This window comes from Patagioenas fasciata, chromosome 4 (genome assembly GCF_037038585.1).
Source record: "Patagioenas fasciata isolate bPatFas1 chromosome 4, bPatFas1.hap1, whole genome shotgun sequence".
NCBI classification, from domain to species: Eukaryota; Metazoa; Chordata; class Aves; order Columbiformes; family Columbidae; genus Patagioenas; species Patagioenas fasciata.
Window position 1 is genome coordinate 78622918 of NC_092523.1, and position 21797 is coordinate 78644714.

Below are 21797 nucleotides of genomic sequence, written 5' to 3' on the forward strand. Positions count from 1 at the left end.
AAGTGATCAACATCACATTTTGTGCAGTGAACCACATTAGTATAATGTAAAAATGTATTTATTCTAAGTCAAAGTTGATATTTTTGAAAAAGGTAAAAAATGGAAAAGCTTTTACCTGGAACAACTAAATGAAACAAATATGAAAACTGGGCCTTCTTTCCATGAAGTCAAGTATTGCAGAAATGTCTGCTTTATTTTTTGAATGCAAATACTTGTTGACCAAATTAGCAAGCCTGCTAATAAAAAAACAATATTTTCAGTATATTTGGAAATATTTCCCATCTGCAGGCAGCTCTGTCCAGATTACTGGCTTCCTACAACTCTCACAGAACTTCTATGAAAACTCTGTTTGCTTTTTACAGAGCTTCTCCCAAAGACCATCAACTTGTTCACACTACACATGGGGTGAGGCTGACGGAGTCGGGGCAGTCCATTCACTGTAAAAACCACATTTGCATGCACATTTATACACATACCTATATGTTTACTGTACCTGTATCTTGGGTGAATTATTGCGTAGATGATGGGGTTGTAGACTGCAGAAGCTTTGGCAATAACTGCTGGCACGGATTTGGAATATGGTGTTAAGCTGTTGCCTCGACTGAAACAAAGCAAAAACATCACACACAGCTATGCCATGGCTTAATATTAGATTATTAAAACATATTAATCTCTTTGACTGGTTTTGTGTTGTGGTCTCCTGATAAGAAATAGCCCTGGAATATTAATTCATTCCAATGCATTCTGTGCTCAGATGAAAGGCTTGCGTTTGACAGAGTGCACTTGGCTTCATTCATTTGAAGAAGATGAAAGACACGCAAGCAATCAGTTATCTATTGGAAAATGACCAGGAACATGCAGAATCACCTTCCCTGTTTCTACACTAGGCAAAACCAAACCGACCAAACATAACAACCCCGTTGTGACCACCTGGGAAAAGGCAATGGAGATGAAAAAGAAAACAGAATCAAACTGAAAAACCTTTCAGCAGCAACATCTGTGCTGGATGGAAGGAGCTTCTTCAGAAAACAGTTATTAGGAGAGAAAAGAGATAACTCCTCCAATTCATACAAAGATATTTTCATGGGGGAGAGAAAAACGTACCAAAAATGCAGATTAAAAGCTATAATAGTTTTAAAATATATGAACAAATAATCCCTTTCCTGTCTTTATTCACAAGGATATAGTAAAGCAAATAATATCACTCCTAGTGTAACAACCATTTAAAAACCGTTCAAAAGGGAGATCTGTTTATTCTGGGTGACAATGATACTTATGTCTATATTTCAGAATAATGCACGCTCTTCGGATTACATATTCCCTTACCCTGCCCAGGCAATCAAGGTGACACAAGCATATGGAGACCAGGACAAGACAAACACAATGATGACCACAAAAGCAATTTTGGCCAGTTTCCATTCATTCTTCATGGATTGAGAGAAGTAGGATTTCCGGCTGCAGGAGCCCAGCTTTTGAACGTCTCTGTGAGGGGAAAAAAATACAGATACATCAGCAGCAGGGTGAAAAAGTGAGGTGCAACATCATTAATGCATTCTCAGCAATACGCAAAATGAAGCGATTGTCACCTTTTTCTGCTCTAACTGTTCTTTTGTCCTGTGACATTTAAAAACTCTAGAAGGTAATTAATGTAGTAAATGGTCCCAGAGGCTTTGCTTGAGCTTCATCTGCCTGTGGGACTGAGCCAGAAGAACCCCTGGGAGTACAGAACAGGACTGTTTTGTCCTCATGCCAAAAGGAGGAATGTTTTGGGTTGGGAAGGTGAAGAAATGAGCGTCCCCTGCCCCTCGTTGCTCTCAGAGGTGGAGCAAGCAAAGGCAGAGCTGGACACAAAATCAAATCATATGGTTTTTCCTTTTCAAGGGAGGAACAGCTTGAGGAAATTCCTGCTCCCAAGGTAACATGTGCTGGAACACCCTGAGGAACCTGACCCCCAAACACTTACAGGCACATTTTGACTTCCCTGCAGGTTTACTCACAGGAGAAGAGTATTTTCAAGGGCAAGTACAACAGGCAGTACTAATATTTTTGCCAAAAAAAGTCCCATCAGATTCTCTTCTCACATCACGCAAACACCCCACACTTCATTAAACATGATTTTATGTGTTTTAGCGTTATGTAGTTTAGCATAGAAATAAACATTTTTACATATCAGTGTTGTTAAATGAAGCTAAGTTTCATGCTGAAGGCAGTAATTAGTAGCCAGCAGGGGAACAAACTGCTTCCTAGTGCACTGGAACATATCTGTAAAGTGAGTTTATTAGGGAGCAAAAGGCACACAAAAATCTTGTGGCCACTGTGCTTGACAGGTGTACAGGACACCATCATTTTGCTTGGTATGAAACACACATACACAGTGCACAGTAAGAACCAAGACCAAGAATAGAGCTCAGTAAGAACTTTGATTTAGGCATACGGCTAAACATGCTTGTAAAGACAGAATTTAGCTTTGTGAAGACAAATAACTTCAACCTGCATGTAGAGAAAAGCCATAGGAGGTGGTGACACTGTGAGCAAAGGGAAGGACTCGCAGCTCCAGCTGGTGTTGGGTCAGACCAAAGATAAATCATGTGCTCATTAGGGGAAATGTAGCTGACAGAATGAGGTTACTTTGCACATCTAACACCCTGCTGGTTTGTTATTTCAAATACAGACCAAGAATTTGGGGGGTGGGGGGAAAAAAAGAGTCTCCTAACAAGCATAGCCAGATATTGTGCATGATGTCTGAGTGAACCATAAGGTTTTCTGGGATGCCTACCTTAAATAAAACTGTCAAAAAATATAAAGGACTGTTAAGTTTACAGAGCAGCTCAAAGGCAGATGACGCCTCCATTGCTACATGCTATTTATCACCCCTTGGGGCTGAAAACTGCTGAAACGCACAAGGACTGTGTTCCTTGTGTTGCAAATCTGAAATACAAGCAATCCGAACTATCAAATTATCTCATGTACTATTTATTACCACACTCTAGGACAAGATTAGAACTACCAGAGACTTCTGTCCCTACTTCAGAATACATACATCCATTCTAATTTTTAGATTGGTCAAAATATTTCTCCAGTTACAGCTGTTAATAATCTGCCACTTTATTTTCAATTTCTATTCAAATTAATGTTTGATTCAGATTTTTATGCAGAAAATCTCCTATTACAAGAAAAGGGAGATTTACTTATTTCAGCTGCATTGCTTACCTGCCAGTGCGTCTTATGGCCAGGAACATAAATAGATAGCAATGGAATATTATTATCAGAGGAATAAAAAACACGCAGCAACATAAAATCATGGTGTAACTCCTGTTTGCAGGGGAGTAGGTTACGTAGTCCCATGTACAGGATATCATCAAGCCCTCGGGCACATAGGAACCTATGAGATACATGGAATACATTATTCAAACATCCACTCAAAGCTTGCAGGTTTACTGATACAACAACTGACCACTTAAAATAAACCCCACACTGTATAGATAGTCTTCAAGAGCTATGCTAACCATATTACATGTGCAGTCTGAGAATGCAAGTGCACACGTAGAAAGGAGATCCTGACTGCCAGGATCTCTGATACACCTAATACTCCATCTGCAACTTGTTCTGCTCAAGTACTGTGGTCAGTTTTGGGCCCCTTGTCATAAGAAGGACATCGAGGTACTGGAAAGAGTGCAGAGGAGGTAACGGAGCTGGTGAGGATCTGGAGCACAAGTGTGATGGGAGCAGTTGAGGAAACTGGGGGGGTCAGCTGGAGAACAGGAGCTGAGGGGAGACCTTCTGATCTCTGAACTGCCTGAAAGGAGCTTGGAGCATGGAGGGTCTTGGTCTCTTCTCCAAGTAACAAGTAACAGGACAAGAGGAAATGGTCTCAAGTTGCACCAGGGAAGGTTCAGATTGGATATTAGGAAAAAGTTCTTCACAGAACGGGTTGTGTAACACTAGAACAGGTTGCCCCAGGCAGTGGTGGAGTCGCCATCCCTGGAGGGGTTTAAAAGGCATTTAGACGAGGTTCTTAGGGACACGGTTTAGTGCTGGAGTTGGGTTAGGTTATGGTTGGACTCAATGATTCTGAGGGTCTCTTCCAAATGAAATGATTCTACGATTCTAAGTACAACCTGGGCGCAGGGAGGAGGAAGTTATCTGCACTGCAATAATTAAAGATAGATGGTGCAACAACAAACCATCAGGTGGTGGCTCAGCATCCAGCTGAGAACTCATCAAAAAGCTCATTTTTTCATATCCTAAGCAAGGCAAAAGCAACCTACATAAGGAACACAGGGAAAGATAGAGAGCAGACAACATACTCCACCCCAAGAGCGGAGCCACGCTCCAGCCCAGCGAGTACAACCAGACGGCCGCGATGATCTGCACCGTGCGCTTCTTGGACGTCCACTGGATGGATCGCAGGGGCATCGTGATCACAAGGTAGCGATCCACAGAAATAGCCAGTAAAGTCATCATTGAGGTTATTCCGAAGAGTGCCCCGCAGAAAGCATACAAGTCACAGCCTGAAGCAGAAAATGTCAATGTCAGGGATTTTCTTAAAACAGACGTGTGTTTTCTCTCAGAGCCAGACAAGTTAAACTGCCCAGTTTTCCCAGTTCAGGACTTCTCTCCCATTAGAAGAATTTTCTTGGCCTGACAATGTAATAATTCTCAAGTTTTTATTAGAAGAAACACAAATATTAATAAAATACAAATGCATATATATAACAGGATCTACTCTCCACTACAGCCTCAACTGGGAACCTTTTATCAATGGAAAACTGCCTCAAAGAAAATCCAATCTAATTAAAGTTACATTTTCCTGGACTGTTGCCCAATATATTGATCTTACCAGGCTGCAGCAGACATCTGTCTGCTAATGGCAGATGGAAGTTCTGAAAAATGACTTTGGTTTATGTGGTTTTAAAAATGAAAAAAAGCAGAAGTGGTTTAAATTTGATGGCTGAAAGACCAGCTGTAAAGCATAGCTGCAGCTCTCATATTTAATAGCAGTACTTTAAAAAAAACGACTTAGGTTTCACATGAAACAGACTTCTTTTCCTTCCCCTCTTTGCATTCAAGCATTGCACTAGCAGATGAAAATTTGTAGTTATGCTGTCTCTAATTTGGTTCAGAAACCTGTGTGGAATGATCTTTCATTTTCTGAGATCTTGCATCACCATATGTGGTTATAAACAAAAGCCCACCAGGAATGGGAGGTAGCTGAAATATCGGATTCAACCTTAGAGCAAACTTCCTCTCAAGGTTTTATAAATAACCTGCAATTAAGGACCAAATCCCACTCAACCCAACTAAACTTCTTTATTTGTGGCAGCATGATAGTTTACACTGATTTTATCTAAGGGGATGAGCAAGACTAAGAACCTCCTCCAACTAAAGAGCCCCTTCCATGCTAATAAATAATACATTGTCTCTGTGCATGATCCACCAATATGCAACCACTACTTGGTGTAAATTTTTGCCCAATGATTTGGTGAGCAGTACCAAGCAGAGCATCAAGCCTGCTGAGGAACCTGCCCATATTTCAGCTATAATTTGAGCATGCATCACCTTTTCTTTCTATTAGCCATTGGAAAGAAAGGAGCTTAAATTTGCAGAGTCCTCAGCTGATTATCACTATATAAATTTCCTAATTAAATGTGAGATTGCTAGAAACATGCTAATGGATATCAACATACATTTCTAAATAAAAATATTAACTCCCTCTTAAATTAATACAGAAAAAAAGTATTTACAACTTAATAAAATTTTTCTACCTGTCTTCAGCCATAGCATCTGGCCTTACAAGCTAAAATGTAACATGATTCCATATCTATGTTGCCTCCTTTCTTTCCAAAATAAATAAGAGGGAAGAATCAAAGCTATAACACAAAATGTGCCATCGTGTTGACTGCTAACGTCAAGAACTTGGGTTCTCACCCAAAAGTCTTGTACTGCTGTCACCATAGCACAAGCCAGGACTGATATGGCCAAAATAGGCTGCAGACAGTGTAGAACTGGTGAGATATGAATTGACGTTGAAATGTACCTATATCTCCAAGTATCCACTCTCCATGCAAGCTGTTCACAAAGCACATGGGTGCCTGAGAAGCCGACATCAAGAAGTCACTCATGGCCAAATTCATTATAAAGTAGTTTTGGGGTGTCCTCAGCTTCTTGTTGCTTAAAAATAGGAAATACACATGGTTTTAAATAGATAAAGTGAATAATCAAGTGACTTAGTAACTTCCTACCATAAACAAACGTTACCCAGCTTGTAATCAGTGGTTACCTATGGTCAATCAATTGCCACTCCTAAGTCAATTACTGCAGTTCGTATACATCTCATAGAGAGCTCAAAACCACTCAGCTGCAGATCAACAGGTACCATTAAACACCACAACAAGGAGTGTGAAAGCAGCAACCGGTCTGCAAAAAAACCAAACATCACTTGCAGGTTTTTTTCCCCCACATCTCACCACCTCACATAGTCTGATTTCTTAGGGATATTTGGAGTTGTAACCTCCTAGGAAACTTTTCAGCTGGTATTCAAGATCACCCTTGGCTCTAAGAGGAATGAAGATACTGCCAATGTGATAAAGAACCTCTCACTTTTACTAGGAGTTACTTGGTTGAATAGACCCTTGGTGCTCTGATCAGATATTATGTCCCACTACAAAAGTTAAATTACTTTGTGAGTTCAGCTCACCCAAATCCATCTTAAAACTCGCATTTTTGGCAGGTATAGTGAGAAGGTGTAACACTGAACCAGTAGCCCCTAGAACTAGTACTAGTAGCCTGTACTGGTTGTGTGGTGAAGTAAAGAGCTTTGATACCTAGAGTTTGAATCCAGGACAGTGTCAGGCACATATAATAGAAAAAGAAGTGACTTGGAACACTCTGTGAGACACAAGGAGGGAGTGGGATTTTATAAATAGCTTTTTTCTTGGAACTTGCAGGCAGTACTTTTCAATAGTTTGAAATAAATGTTACTTTTCTCCTTCAGTGTAGAAAGTTGAACAACTGAGGCCTCTCTGATGTGCTTTAAAATATCATTATTTGCAGCTGACATGGATTTCTTTGGTCACGCTGATAAAGAAATATTGAGAAAGAAATTGGGAAAGTCAGCTTAATGAGTCTGCAATTCTAACAAAATCCGGGATCTCACAACTGCCGGCAACAACTGGGTGAGGGGGAGTGCAGGGTTCACACCCTCACACGTGCTTGTCTGCCTACAGAGATACTCCTGCATGGACAATTGAATGTTCTTATCACAGCAACGAAAATAAACAAATCTCAAGAATAATGAAGAGCTTGCATTGTGTTTAAAAATCACAAAGGTATCTACAGTTGCAGGGAATACAATTTCTCCTCTATCTCATGTTTAAAGCGAGTTGTTTAAAATAACCAAGCTAATTTATTCGTCTTTAACATTTGAGAATAGGAAACTAACACCTGGTTCATAACCCCATTGGTGTCTCTAGCAGTGCAAGCCCCATCTGCATCACACGATGACAGCAAGCAGTGAGCAAGAAAGATATGGAAATCCAGCACCACAGTGTAGAACAGAAGGCAGCTATTTATGTTTTTTCATGAGATATTACACTGTCAGAAGCCAAGAGAACACACAAACTGTCAGAAATCCTGTGATCTGCCTGAAGCAGGGAATACACTGATGACATGAGCTCACTTCATGCAGCGCATCGCTTTCCTGGTCCTTCCAGGACATCTGGGCAGCTGGGAAGAGCATCAGGATTTGTCAAGTATTTCAGCAAATTCTACAGGGTGAGTGCAGAAGTCTGCAACAAGGAAGTGTGGTTCCCATCATTAAAAGTATCAAACTCTTCTTTAAGCTTTCAAATGGAATTACTTACAAAACAAGGTATTTTTTTTCTCATTTTCTTTGGTTGCTTAAGACATGAGGAGTTTACACTGAGGTCAGCAATGATGTGGAGGTGTGTGTGGGTGGGAGGTGTTGCCTTCCCCCCATTTGTTGCTATCAGTCTTTGCTTGGAGATTTAATGCAAGAGGGAACAAAGGCAGAACATCTGCACACAGGCACACATGAACCTCAAGGCCAGTCAACTTAATTGTAAAAGGAATTTTCGTACCTGTAAAATGCATAGAGAACTAGGAGGTTTCCAATGATGCCGATGGAGCCGATAATGAGCACACATGTTCCTACGGTGTAAAGAACATGGGCAGGTATGTCTGCCTTGGTCAGAGCGTGGGGCTGGGTGCCCATGTTCAAACCCTGAATGGAAAACAGAGGAAAAGTCCAACTTAGCCCATTCAGGACACTTATGTGGGGACACATGCTCAGCACGTTGAAGGAAGGTGCAGGACTCACTTCCACAGTTCATGTAAATCAAATGCACACCTTGGAGCTCTTTTCATGTCTTATGTAATCAAGTTTCCTTCAAGTAGCCTTCATTACCTTATTTAACAGTACAGGGTTATATTAAACAAAAAACAAAACGCAACCAACCAAACAAACATAAAACATGAGGAAAACAAACTGGAAGAGCATTAAGTTACAATGATGACATGAAAAAGCCAAAGATGTGCTAGCACAAAACTCACTCCAGGTAACTGCTGCAACTTTGGGGCACAGAACTAGCTGACAACACAAACTGCAGTTCCACAAGGAATAGCCCATCGTAATTCAGTTTTATTAGGAGCAGCGATAGCAAATCCCACCCTTACAAACATTAAATCCCCTGGGTCTTCCCAAACTCCCTATCCACTGACTTACAGTGCTGCAAAAGCTGGGAATTCCCCATGGAAAAGATGTGAAATGAGGTAAAATAGCATTGCTTGTGTAAGTACAAATACATTAGTCTTGACAACGCTTTCATTGCCCTTTATCTGCAACACATGAATAAAACCCCAATAACTCTACATTCTTTTTAAACTCAGATTTATCACCACCTAATGGCAAGAACAGCGTTTTCTTTATTGTTAGCTCCTGACCTCCCATACTGCTGCTTCTCCTTTCTGCCTCCTGTTATTCCTCGCTCACCTATGAAATGCACACACTGCAGCTCCCACTTTGGACAACAGTTCCAGCTGTGGGCATCATCTGATCCCACCGAGCAGGTTGCATTTGGTGACAGGGAGCACTTGGTGAGACGGACAGCACATCCTCAGCATCTGCAAACCAGCAGGTCTTGAAGCAGCATCAGTGACAGCAAAGCTCTTGGGGCTGAAATGGTGTTGTAAATGGTACACAAGCTATGGCTTCAAAGCAGAGAGCTGCTTTCAAGCTTTCTCAGTGGTCTGACAGACTGTGCCCATAACACGGTGGTGACCAGCAGCGTGACACTTCAAAGGTAACATCGTTATAAAAGTAGAAAGAAATGAAAGGAACATCTGCTGGTGCTGGCTGCACCAGGGAGGCGTCGCTGCCGTTCCCAGCAGTTAAACAGCAAGAAAAAAGTCATCCTGTGAAGCATTTACCCCTTGAAGGAGGTGTGAGAGGTAGTGTGCTTCCAGAGCAGGGCTGCCCAGGCACACAAATGAACCATGGAACCATAACCATGCAAATTAATCGCAATGAACTCCTCTCCATCACTCACACCTCATCTTCTTAGCGGTGTGCATGTACTAAATCAAAACCCTGCCTTATTGCTAACTAAACTGGAGAGAAAGGAAAATGATCCTTTTTTTCTTCCTTTCCAGTTTATCCATTAGGATTTACTCCTATATAGAGGGTTATTATATAGAGGAGTATCGTATATATGTTGCAATTCAGGCAAAATAGTACTTGCCTGTCATATGCATTATGCTTTATTTCATCATATGGGAGCTCGCTTCTGCAGAAAGTCACTTGAGAAATGGGCTGTGAATTTCACACCCAAAGGTGTCTTGCCTTATCTCTCTGCTGAAGATAAGCCAACTTGGATGGTTTTGCCTTGTTTATTAAGTTATGAATGGTAGATTGCGTCAAAAGCTGAAAAATGTCTCACGTGACGCATTTGTAAACTCGGATTACAGCTTGCTGGCAATACTGGATGAAATATAAACTATTCATGCTTACAGAGTGGAATTTGGAAGGTAATAAATGCTGGGGATTAGGCAGAGCCTGCAATCTCAGTGAAAAGCTAAAGTGAGGGATGTTTAGATTACACAGGCTTTCGAGAAGGGATTTTCCTTCAAAGGAGTTTGGAAAATACCGCAGACACTTTCGCTGCGATGTTAATAGTGGTAAGAACAACTTCGAGATCTGAATGAAAAGACACAACTATTACAAATCAGCAAAAAATCAGTTTATACTATTGGAAGCATCCCACCTTTTAGACTAAACAGTGAGTGGATTTTGTATCCATCTCACACCACCTCCAACTGCTGGAATACACTGAGCAGTTATACTTCATGCTACTAATTTTCTTGTTATTAAGAGAGAATTTGGAAGCCCTGAGGATGCAATTGTAACCCTTACAAAGTCAGAAGCCGTGCTGCCAGATGCTGCCCCGGCTCCAGCTGTTTCATGCTGCCATGGTGATGAACAGCTGGATTCAGCATGTCTATGTCGATAAATGGTGTTTGCAGGTACTCAGTATCATCACAACGTAATATAAAATGAAAAGCCTATTCTGTACAAGTCACAGCCTGGCTCCTTTTCTTTAATGATGTTGTATCAGACAGAGATAATAAAGGCAGGCATTGCATTCTATTCAGCCAATATATTGAATGTGTAATGGGTGGTGAGTTTTCATGGGCTCACATGAGGCATGTTCACCTGTCCGTTTTCCCCTGGGCTGGCTTTGCCTCCCTCCGTTTGTGCTCCCGGGACCCGCAGACACATCCGTTTCCTAAATGAAGATTTTAAAGACACTGTCCAGAACAACCTGATGGTTTCACTCAAAAATACAAACATCAGGAAGCAGCCCATGAAGATGCTGGTAACTGCAGCAGGACCAACTTCTGGTGTACTTGCCTGTCCTCTACTCACTTTGTGTGGCTCCTCCTAAATTAATGCTACAATCACTTGTGTTTTGACTCTGTGAGATGTTGGACAACTCACATAAATGACGATGTGGTCTTACCCTTACATGCCATGTGAGTACAACATCAAAATGCTGTCACCTAACAGAGGATAAACAACTAACATCTGTCCCTTAAGTAGCTGGCAAAGGAACCAGGAAATAGATACAAAAAGAAGCTTGGTCTATTTCTCCCAAGACAAAGATGGAAAACAACTTATTCTATAAAAGTTTTTGTAATTTGATTTTTAGTGATAAAACAATCTCCAAATGATTAGAGCCATCTGTTTCTGCTTTCCAGCTGGTGAGATTAATAAAGATTGCAATGCAGAAGACAAAAAATTGTAGCTAAAAAAGGAGGACAAGGGAAAGTCCTGTCCAATGAGTAGGCATAGGAAATAATGGACTGAATTCAGAAATGGTGGCATGATTGGCATTAGGTGGATGTAAGAGTATCTAAAGCTTTACTTATGCTCTGGCTTTGATCAGTGATGCAAGCTCATGTTGTGGAAATGATTTACGTTGAAAAGAGCTTAAGCAAGGGCTTGCTTCCATGGGGGATTAATGTGCACTAACAAGGGAGTGAATTAACAGCACGGCAGCCGCCCTGTGCTGACCCACCACATGGATTCACAAAGTAGAAGACTGATTTTACTGGACAAAAAACCTGAAGTCTATACAGTTATTACTGGAAGTTTTAAAGCGAAATAGCAAACAACAGTTAGGTGTGGTGAGTTGGGAGCAATCCATGTGTGCCAGTATACAGATGTCTTTAAAGCAGTCCATTGAACTGAAGAAGTCAGCAGATAACACTTGCTAAGTTCCTTGTAACTTCAGTGACCATCCATGTAAGAGGTAATATCAGTATGAAACACCATCTGGTTTGAAACAACAACAAAATTGGTGGCTTAATGAATATCTTGTATGCACGAACTCTAGAATCAACAAACCATTGCTCTGTGACAATTACGGTAGACCTAGTCAGGTATTTTTTTTAAATATGATGTATTTAAAATGAATACTTGTGGAAAATATTGTTAATATCTTTGGTATTGAAACAGAACAAAACTTGTTCTGGTTAGCAGTGCTGCATTAAACACCACAAAGTACAGATTAATCCAGTCCTAATGGCACATGGTTGGAGGATGGAAAAATCTCAAAAAAGACCCACTAGAACACCACCAAAACCTGATCAGGCTCTCAATATGAGAATAAACCAGTTAGATACTAAACAACATAGGCAAAGTCAGGTGTTTATGTATCCAGAGGTCATAATAATCCATGTGTTCTGTATTTAACACTGTGTTAATTGCTCCCCTGTTCTTGAGCAGAATCACTGGCAAGTAACTAGCACATCTTTTTCCCTGCTTAAATGTGATTTATTATAATCAAACCTTTCTTTCCAAGACCAGAAAGTGTTAAAGCACGATAGCAGAGTTGTCTGAGGGTGTTTCTGTTCCAGTATTGGTGTAACTTGTATAATTGAGGCAGGTAGCGTTGCCCAGGTCTTCACAACATTTTTCCTCTACAGTTCCTTAGCATGACCCCTGATACAATCAACATATTGTCCCCTTGACCAGAATTATCAGATATTATACCCAAATGCACCCCAAATTACAACATGAGCCATGCATGTAGCATGCTGAACAAAGCTAATCAATGCTAATTCTGCATCAACATTATCTGGACTATTACAGTTCAGTGCATATTTGTTTGTCCGGGAGGGCATGGACGACTGTTAGCACTGAGCAACAACAAAGCAGTAGGAATCTCAAGTGATATATTTTGTAGCTTTAGAGCATGTTAAAAGCATGTGTAGTCCAAACATTATAGCAGTTATTTCCTTGAGTATAAGAAATTTTGCAGTCTTCAGGAAGGAATCATTTATACGCTATAGAAAATATTTGTTATCTTCCCATGCATTCTGCTTTATATTTTCATAGGGTATTTTTCTCCCTCTGAGCATCTTATTGGTAACTGTAGCTTCTCAATAATCACATAAAAGTTCACCTGAAGAAACAAATAATCCCTTCATTCTACATTTGCCACACGGTGGCGAGAGTGCTCTGAAGTCATTGGCCCTGACCCCTTTGCCATCAGGTGGACTCCTCACCTGAGCTGCTTCCTTTGGGCTCCTGGAGCTTGTCCTGGTCCATTTTACCCATCCCAGGCTGCTTTAAACACGAGCACATGAAGAAATTCCTTTGCCTTTCCACAAACATCAGCACCACATGTTGAAGTTCTGATCTCTGCCAGCGGATATAACATCCCACCCTGAGGTTTCAAAGAGCTTGAACTCTGGCTTCTGACAGCTAGACTTTTATATTTTCTTTTAAAAAATATTAATAATAATAATTCTTCCTTACTGTTGATAACCCAGCATGAATCCTTCACCAGCCACCTCTGGTTTTATGCATCAGCCTTTTCATTGCACTCTTCTGCTTCTTGGGGAGACTCTGTCAGCTAATACCAGAAGATTTGTGTGTGAAAACTGCTTTGAGAAGTGGGCCCTGCATTTTAAATAGATCCTATGGAAACATGCATTTATTATAAGGATTATTGTAAGGATCAGCTGAACATCAGCTTTTCGAAGGGTGATTACGAGATGAAAACACATCCTAATAAACCAGTTAAGGCAAGATGTTAATAACTTATACTAATCCTATATAGTATTTCTAATGATACTTTAAAAAACACATGTAGGTAATGCTTTTCATCAATGTAGTCATTTGGTTCCTGCTGGATTCTCTGCTCTATTTTTTTCTTCTGTCACCCATGATGAAGTGTGGTGAATGATGAAGGAAGCACCATGATAACAGTAGAAATACCCTTCCTCTATTAACTACATTTCAATTACTAGCTGAGCATAAAGAACGGCAGTTTTACCAAGTAACCCATCTCACGCACTACATCACCCTATTTACAAACAAACTGGTTTTTCTGTTGCAAGAAATGAACTGAAAACCAGAGACTATCTTCCCCATCTGGGGTCGTTTCCATATTGCAACAAGAAATTTCGGTCATGCACAGTAGGGTGGGGGGCAATTTAAGAAATATCCCCCAGCTTCTCGGTGTTGTTTGCGTATTTCCATCATGTACATTGAGGAATATGAAAGCTGCTAAATCTGTCAGATCAGAGCCCCCACCAGCTCCCGTATCTTACACCTGACAACATCTGGCAGCAGATGTTTTTAGGGGAAGAACGTGGGGAATACAGCAAGTGCACATTCCCAATCTGTTAACTTCCAGCACATTTGTGATATTAGCATAAACCCTGTGGTGCTCATTTTCTGTTTAGATCAAAGAAATGTCTAATCGCTCTAAGCTGGGGATTATTCCCATGTTAATATCTGCTTGTTTCTGTTTAATATTCCTCTACGCACGGAAGGGGCAAAGGGTTTAAGTCGTAAGTAAAATGAAATGCTATTTCAGTCGCTTGAAGACAGGTACCCCAACTCAGTAATTTGAAAATCTTCCTACCTACCTTCTATTACTTTCACAAGGAGCTGGGGACAGACAACAAAAGCCAAATGAACCTACACACATTTTGCACCCAGACACTGTAGATTAACTTCAATAGATAACCAGTAGAGGGGGCATATTTCTCAAATTGGAAGGATGCAGTTAAATGCTCCACTTCATTTATAAGTCTCTCCTGCTGTGGACAGACTGATTTCCAGAGGTTTTTAGGCACTTCACACCTATTGATCGCACTGATGGCAATATACTGACTCTTCTCCTGTGTTGCTGAAAATACTCCTTGGTGTTTATCTGCACTGTTAGGTGCCTGATTTCCATTAAAATTTGGAGTATTTTATGATTAATTTTAGAGAATTTAGCTGGATTACTAATATATTGTTTAGTCCAATGACCTATGCATAGTAGTCTGACAGATTCCCACTGGGTACTCTAAATACTCTTTGTAGAATAAAGCACTCAGCCACTACAGGTAACAGATGACTGGGAAGAGGAGGAAATTCAGGTGAGGTTTACTCAAGATGACCCATCTGTGCAGTGAAAGGCAAATCTTTATTGCCGAATGAAAGCATTTGGAAGTAGCACAACCTTCCTCAACTCTCCAAGAGGAGAATAAAACAAACTCTCATCCAGGAAGGAGATAATTGCTTTTCTAGTCACCTGGAGGGTGAAGTACTTAGTTCCTTGTGGATTTAGCATTGCTAAAGGAGCAAATAGACCAGTGTTCAATGAACAAGTCAAACTGGTAACTCCATTTACCACTAGCAAGCTACTGCAGTACTGAAGACTTATTTCAGAGGAAGACTGAAGCAGCACTGGCAAATTAATAAGGAACTGCAATATGGACATAATTAAAGAGCAATTAAAGCAATCAGAAGACTCCCAGGTTTCTAAAATACTAAAATAACAGAGCATGCTTTGACACATTTGGTGGGAATTGATGTATATGTTAAAAGTAACTTCTGTATCTCTCAGAAACCTTAATTATCTCATGACAGTGCTTATGTTGGAGGAAGAAACAATATTTCACACAAAAGCAAGTGCCTTTACTTTGATCCGGAGAAGCAATAAGATACCTTTGCTAGAACAATGAAGGAGCATCCTCCCTTCCCTCTCTGCTGCCACGTGTGACACACTGAAAATAGGGACGATGTAGTTGTTCTAATGTGGTCTCTTGTTTTAATTCTGCAGACCACTTTTCAAGACTCTCTGAAAGCTAACAGAAGTTTCAGCACCTGTATGTTAGGAAGCATCATCTTTCCCTCACCCACACAATAATCTCTGCGTCTGAATTAAGTCCTACATCACCTTCGCAGCATCAGCTTGGAACTGCCATAAGCTACCAGAAAATAAAATCTCAGCACAAGGCAGCTTATTTTTCTGAGCTGAGGAGGAAATGCCATTTTACAAAAAGAGAAGCCCACAGGCTGACTGGGTTCAAATCTGTTTTTACTGTGCCAGGCCAAAGTCTCAGGGAGTCCCCACAAGTTTTTCCTGCAGAACCCTACCCCTTCTCTCAGACAAAAACTAGCTCCTTTGGAAACTTTATTTCTAGAAAGCACATAAACAAGCCAGCAGAGTAACATGCACCAGAGAATCTCATAAAACAGACAAAATTAAGTCTAATAAAGCATTGTATGTATCTCAAGTCATGTTCATAGTAGATTTAAGCCCACATTGGGCCTTTTTGTGTCCACCCAACCACATAAAAGCATCACACTAAAGAACATCTCTTCACAGAAAAACAGGTGAAGGGATGATCTGCTCACAATAGCTGTGAGGGGAAGAAAAACTCATGTAAGATTTCTTCACAATCAAAAAGTCCACTGAAGACAAATAGTTACTGTTAATTGCAAACTTGTACTGAACTTGAACAGCAATTCACTGCTGTTAGTTTTGTTGCGATCGAACAGTAAACATTGAACTGATAACAGAGCTGAAAAGTAATTTCACAACACTTGCATAGTCATCGCGGCTGAATACAAAATAATTCTACCACAAATGGATTACCAAAGGGTCTTAAAACATCACCCAGAACACCACCAGACTTCTGCCTCATGCCCTGTTGAGGAGCTTTAATCCAGGGGCTCCCCGGTGCTCTTGCTGTCCCCATGAACCCTCATTTGCAAACGCTCATCTTCTGTGCAATGTGCTCCTGCAAGAGGCCAACACTGCGTGTTTCTAAGCCACATTCACTCCTTATCATGCTAAAGGTTTAGCCAGCTACACTATTTGAATATTAGCACAAGTTTTGCTATAGAAATTGTAGCAAAAGGTATCAGGTATATAAAAAAGCACGTGTTTTTTCTTTCTAAAAAAAAAAAGGCAAGTAATTTGCTGATCAGTACAATCATCTTGTGCAAGCCAGCCTGATGGTTGCCTCTCAGCTGCATTGTGAGTAACTCCTTCACTTCACTTGCACCAGTATACCAAGATTTTCTACCTTTCAGGGCTTAGAGAGCTTGGCTTGTATTGCAGCTGCAATTCTTCCAACTCCATATTTCCTTGTTAGGTTTGCATAACTTTGAGGAACTCTTGGGCACATTGATACCATCTTATCTGATGACATTGCTCTGGTGGTTCAAGAAGTTTATCAGCCTCATTTGATCACCTGTAACAATACACAGACTCACGTTTCTATTCTGGGCCCAATCTGGTATGTGCAACAAATTCTGGTTGAAACTCTGCTTGGCCAAGGGCTGTTGCATTAAGCAGACCATGTTCAGCACATTGGAAGTATGGGACATCCTGGGGGGATAATTTGCAACCGCTGAAGGCAGTCAAACAATATAAAAGAAAATTTCAACTTTAAATCCCTTGCTCAACTTTTGTACAGTTAAGTTTATGGCAAGAGAAAGCCATAGAGAGCATGAACTAATCAAAAATACAGCGAAGACATAATGACAGGAGACTAAACTTGGGCTCCCTAGGAAACTTTAGAGAAAGTTTAAGAGCAAAAATAACCACACAGCCACCACGATAAGATGAAATTGAAAAGTCAAAATCAATTAGAAGTGAAGACCTTTAGCAGTGCCAGAATGCGCTTTGGTGCATTTTAATGATTTGGAGTTATGAGTTGCATGTTCAAACTCCTGCTCACTTGCCACTTGTTTATTACTAAACTCAAGAAGACTTTATGAAACCCTGCCCAGCTTTTTTCTTTCTGAATTATTGCAAAACAATGACCCATTGTGATGAGATGACATCCAAAGTTTCCCTCCCAAGCTGGAGTTTTTCCCAGTGCCACTGTCACAACCCTTTATTTTCCACTCTTCAAACCAGAAAAAGAATCAAATATTTTTGATAAACCTGCTTGAATTCCAGGGCTGGGCTGGCTAATGAAATTAAGTACACGTAAATTATCAAAGATTTAGTAGGAAATCTTCTATCTTAAAATCTATCCAAAGTATTATAATAGCATAAGGTCAGGTATATACCGGGACAGATGGGTATGGACGACAGGGCTACACAATTTCTTCATATTTAGTCTGCTGACCTATCTCAGTTTTCTGCCCCAAATCATCATAACTAATTTGTAATGCACAAGAAAACGCTTCTTTTTGAATGTATGTTTTCAAATAATCCCAGCTAAACATACTAACAGCTGACAAAGCTTCCTACAGCACTTCATTTGGGTCACATTACATTACATTAATCAGCTTCACAAAAGGATAACAAGTCTGAAATCTGCTTTAGGACTTCATTCATGGTTCCCTTTTCATTGAAATTTTGCTGGTATCAATGACCAGACCACAATAAGGTTTAAGCAACTGGATCTTGATGATGCAACAAGTACCATCATAAGCAATCACCTGCTACATCATCCCTTGCATAGCGAGGGTTTTCCCATCAGCCAAAACTCCAAATCCATGATCCTTAAAAATCTAAACAAAACAGTACAAAGAAAATACGTTTCCCTTTTGGGAGAGCCGAATCAGCTGCACAAAAAAAATAAATCGAAATTAATTACAGTCAAAACAACTTCAATGATTTTTTTTCACTTTTAAAGGTGAAGTGATTCATTTAAACCATTAATTGGAAAAGAAAGCAAAAAAGAAACGCTCCCCTCCCTTCTCCCTGCCCACACTTTTGAATCCTTCCTTTAAGCACGTACTTTTTGGGTCCAGCCAAAAGCATCATCTCCCTCCGCTCCGTGTGGGAACCGCCGAGCAGCGACTCATCCTGAGGTGCGTCTCAAATCCCAGGGTTTAAAAAAGCCACTCGCAGCCCCAGCCCCCGGCAAACCACCCACCCCCTTACCCAGCCTGTGTGAAAAAAAAGGATGGACACCCGGAGCAGCTCGTTCCCAGGGTGTCCCAGCCGGCTGCCCAGCCCGGGAGCATCGCGACCCCCCCCGGGTACCACCCCCGCAGCTGCGCATCCTCAGGCGGCCGGTGCCCGCGGTCCTGCCCCCCCGTACCTGCTCCCCGCGGGATGGGAGGCGGTGTTTGGGGTTCCCCTCGCACCCGTGGCCTCTTCTGCATTCGCTGCGAGGAGCGCGACTGGCTCTCCCTTCCCTGTAACCACCCTGAAAACAGCAGCCGGACACCCCCTACTGCTCCCCCCGTCGATCAAAGGCTCTGGCTGTCTCTGCTCCATCCCCACGGCTGGGTCAGGGTGGCTCTGCCCTGCTGCACGTATGAGCATCTACATGCCTAAACGCACAGCTGGGTTTCTTGCAGGGCTGTCAAGGAACAAAGATAGGGTATAAAACATCGTCACTTGCCAGCAAGTCACCCTGGAGTTAGTGGAATTTCATTGTGACTTGACAATCACGATGCCTATCCCAGAGATGCTGGAGTAACCGCAGAAAATAAAGTGAACAGCGCTGAATGGTGCACAGGAATTTCTTACCTCATAGCATCTCGTTGGTGTCACATTTGCCAAGCTGAGCTCTTCAGAGGCGCTGGAATGTGATGAAAAGAGAAGGGACCTGATGGCAGGGATGCTCTTCGAGAGCCTCTTACTCCTGCACTTTGCCCAGAAAGGCATCACAGAAATTGGTACATTCTTATCCCACATTTTTTTCTTCAATGCATTGATTATATTTTCAACACAACTGGTTTCAGCATTCTTCCCCTTTTAAAATACATGAATGGGGAGGGTTTGTGAGACTGAGCTTTGCCTGGAGAAAAAAAAAGTTGGAAGTAGTAGAAAGAGGAGGAGAAACAGCAATTTAAACAAGGGACTTGTTATCATGCCCCTCTATCTGGGCCTGCTAGTGCTCACAGCTTCGTAGGAGAACCTTAAAACTATTTCTGCCCACAGATTCTCTCTTTTGACCAATGATTTTAAAGATGATATAAGTTCAACTACAGACATAAAACTTAAAAGTATGACCAAGATATGGGTAATCTATAAATGCTGGAGAATGCAGCAGAACTTCCTAAGTTCTAGGATTCAAAACAAAGTTTGCTTTGGCGTTTAATATCCAGAAGACGTGCTGGATATGTTACAACAAAATGAACAATGTTCCAGAACAGAAAAAAAACCAAGTAATATGTGCTTCGGTGAAAACACAATATGCTGTTATGCATTCTATTATAAAAAACAAAATTATGATATCACTGTCATATGTAAATGTTTAGACATTGGTATTGTATGTTGACCACTATCTCTTCATCCTGGGTTTTCACTTGTAATTGACCCGCCTTATTTCCATTCAGTTATTTGATGTGATGGGTTCTACTTCTCTCCCCTGAAGATGCCCAGTAAAACAAAATATCAGTATCAGCTGCTGTCTCTTACAATCAGTTGTACTTGGGCATCTTGATGCTTTATTTTTCAGGTCCATCTGTTGGCTTTATCTTTGTGATGTGCTGGTTGCAGTCTGGTTAGAAAGCAAACTCTTCTTTGTTTTATATGCTCCAAGCTCAAATCCGCCAAATGACACATACTGGAGATGTTTAATCAGTCGTATAGTGATTTCTTTGTTTATTGCATCTATTACCTAAATTATGTGATGCATTAGATTACCTTCATTTCCCCTAAAAATATGATGTTTGTGTTTTAGATACATCGTGAGGCATAAAGTTTTTTGCTTACTTTTTCCATAAACATTGTTTTTCAGGTGAAAATTTATGTATAGTTTCGGAAGTACTATATACTGTCTTTGCAGTTTCAGAATATTTCAATTCATAATATGTTTACTGATAGCATATTTTGTCAGTAATTTGTTTTATATATTTTTTAAAGTAACAGAGGCCGCATGATAAATGATCAACTCTCCAACATCCACAGATGGGCTCCCTTGGTTTTTCTTTCCTTCCAGAAATGTGGAAATGCTGCTCACTGAGAAAAATGAGAAACCTGGCAAACTATTAAGATGTCCTTTCTGAGGAACTACTCACTTTGCTCATGTTGTTGTTCATTCCTACATCTCCAAGTTGGAGCTGGAACATCTCCAACGTCAGGCTACTACACACTATAACCCCCAGAGCCGGACTCAAACTGAACCCGATTTTGTGTGAGATATTGTAATTAAAGCCAAGAATTGGATGTCAAGGTTGAAATGCCAACTAGAGCAAACTTTTTCAAGCTTCAGACTTGTTTAGACTGACAGGGTTTTGATTGATGGTTTGAGTTGGCTCCATGAATTACAGCGTTGAGGTGCAACTAAGCCTCCAGCTAGCGACTCACTGGACTCACACATCTCTCTTCCGTGCACTCACATCAAGATTAGCTCTTCATCAGACCGTTCTGTTTCAGCTGTTTGTAATTAATCCTGGGACATGGGGAAAATACAGTAAATCAATCAACTGAGCACAACCAAAGGGGACTCACTGAGCATTATGAGCAGCATTCGCACGCTTAAGCTCACGACATGTTTGAGTGAAAAGTCCTGAAAATAAATCAGTGCCTTAGAAATTAATCACATAAAATTGATTGCTCAGGTAACTAAAGTAGGTAAAGCAAATAACTACCCAACAAAGGTCAGAAAAATGTATTTTCTGGGTGTAGTCAAGATCCTAGGCTGAGGGACTCATGGTAGTAGCTCCATGTGGAGACTTGAAATCAGCCGGTCAACGTATTTGCTGCACCACCAGTCCTGTAAACCAACCCCAAATTATGCTTGTTTGACAACATTTCAGTGAGCAAAATACAGCATTTTTAATTTTAACTCTCACTTTGTTCGAAATAACACATTTTGTGATACCAGAATTTTCCACAGGGAAGACATCTGATTTCTTTACTAACTCCTAAGTTTTCCTCTGACCCCATTCAATCACAAAATTTTCTTCAACAAATTATGGAAAAAGCCTAAAAGCCACAACTTTTCTTGTCAAAGTCATGGCAGTGACAGCCACACAGACTTTGTTTTTCTGTTGTATCCTTATCTTCCATCCT

General features: G+C 40.8%; 1 protein-coding gene across 2 annotated transcripts in view; it reads right to left on the reverse strand.

The window, feature by feature from the left end:
- Positions 1 to 18960, reverse strand: part of LOC136101340 (melanopsin-like) — a 29385-nt gene extending 10425 nt beyond the window's left edge. Inside the window, exons 1-7 of one of the 2 annotated variants that reach the window (XM_071808255.1) lie at positions 18871 to 18960; positions 8100 to 8242; positions 6038 to 6171; positions 4308 to 4511; positions 3211 to 3382; positions 1327 to 1482; positions 494 to 601 (exon numbers count right to left, since the gene is read on the reverse strand). In XM_071808255.1, the coding sequence (XP_071664356.1) occupies positions 494 to 601; positions 1327 to 1482; positions 3211 to 3382; positions 4308 to 4511; positions 6038 to 6171; positions 8100 to 8233 (908 nt within the window). In that variant the 5' untranslated portion in view covers positions 8234 to 8242; positions 18871 to 18960. Of the gene's footprint in view, positions 1 to 493; positions 602 to 1326; positions 1483 to 3210; positions 3383 to 4307; positions 4512 to 6037; positions 6172 to 8099; positions 8243 to 18564; positions 18651 to 18870 lie in introns of those variants that run through there. The other variant, XM_071808254.1, reaches the window with a different exon arrangement.
- Positions 18961 to 21797: the final 2837 nt, after the last annotated feature.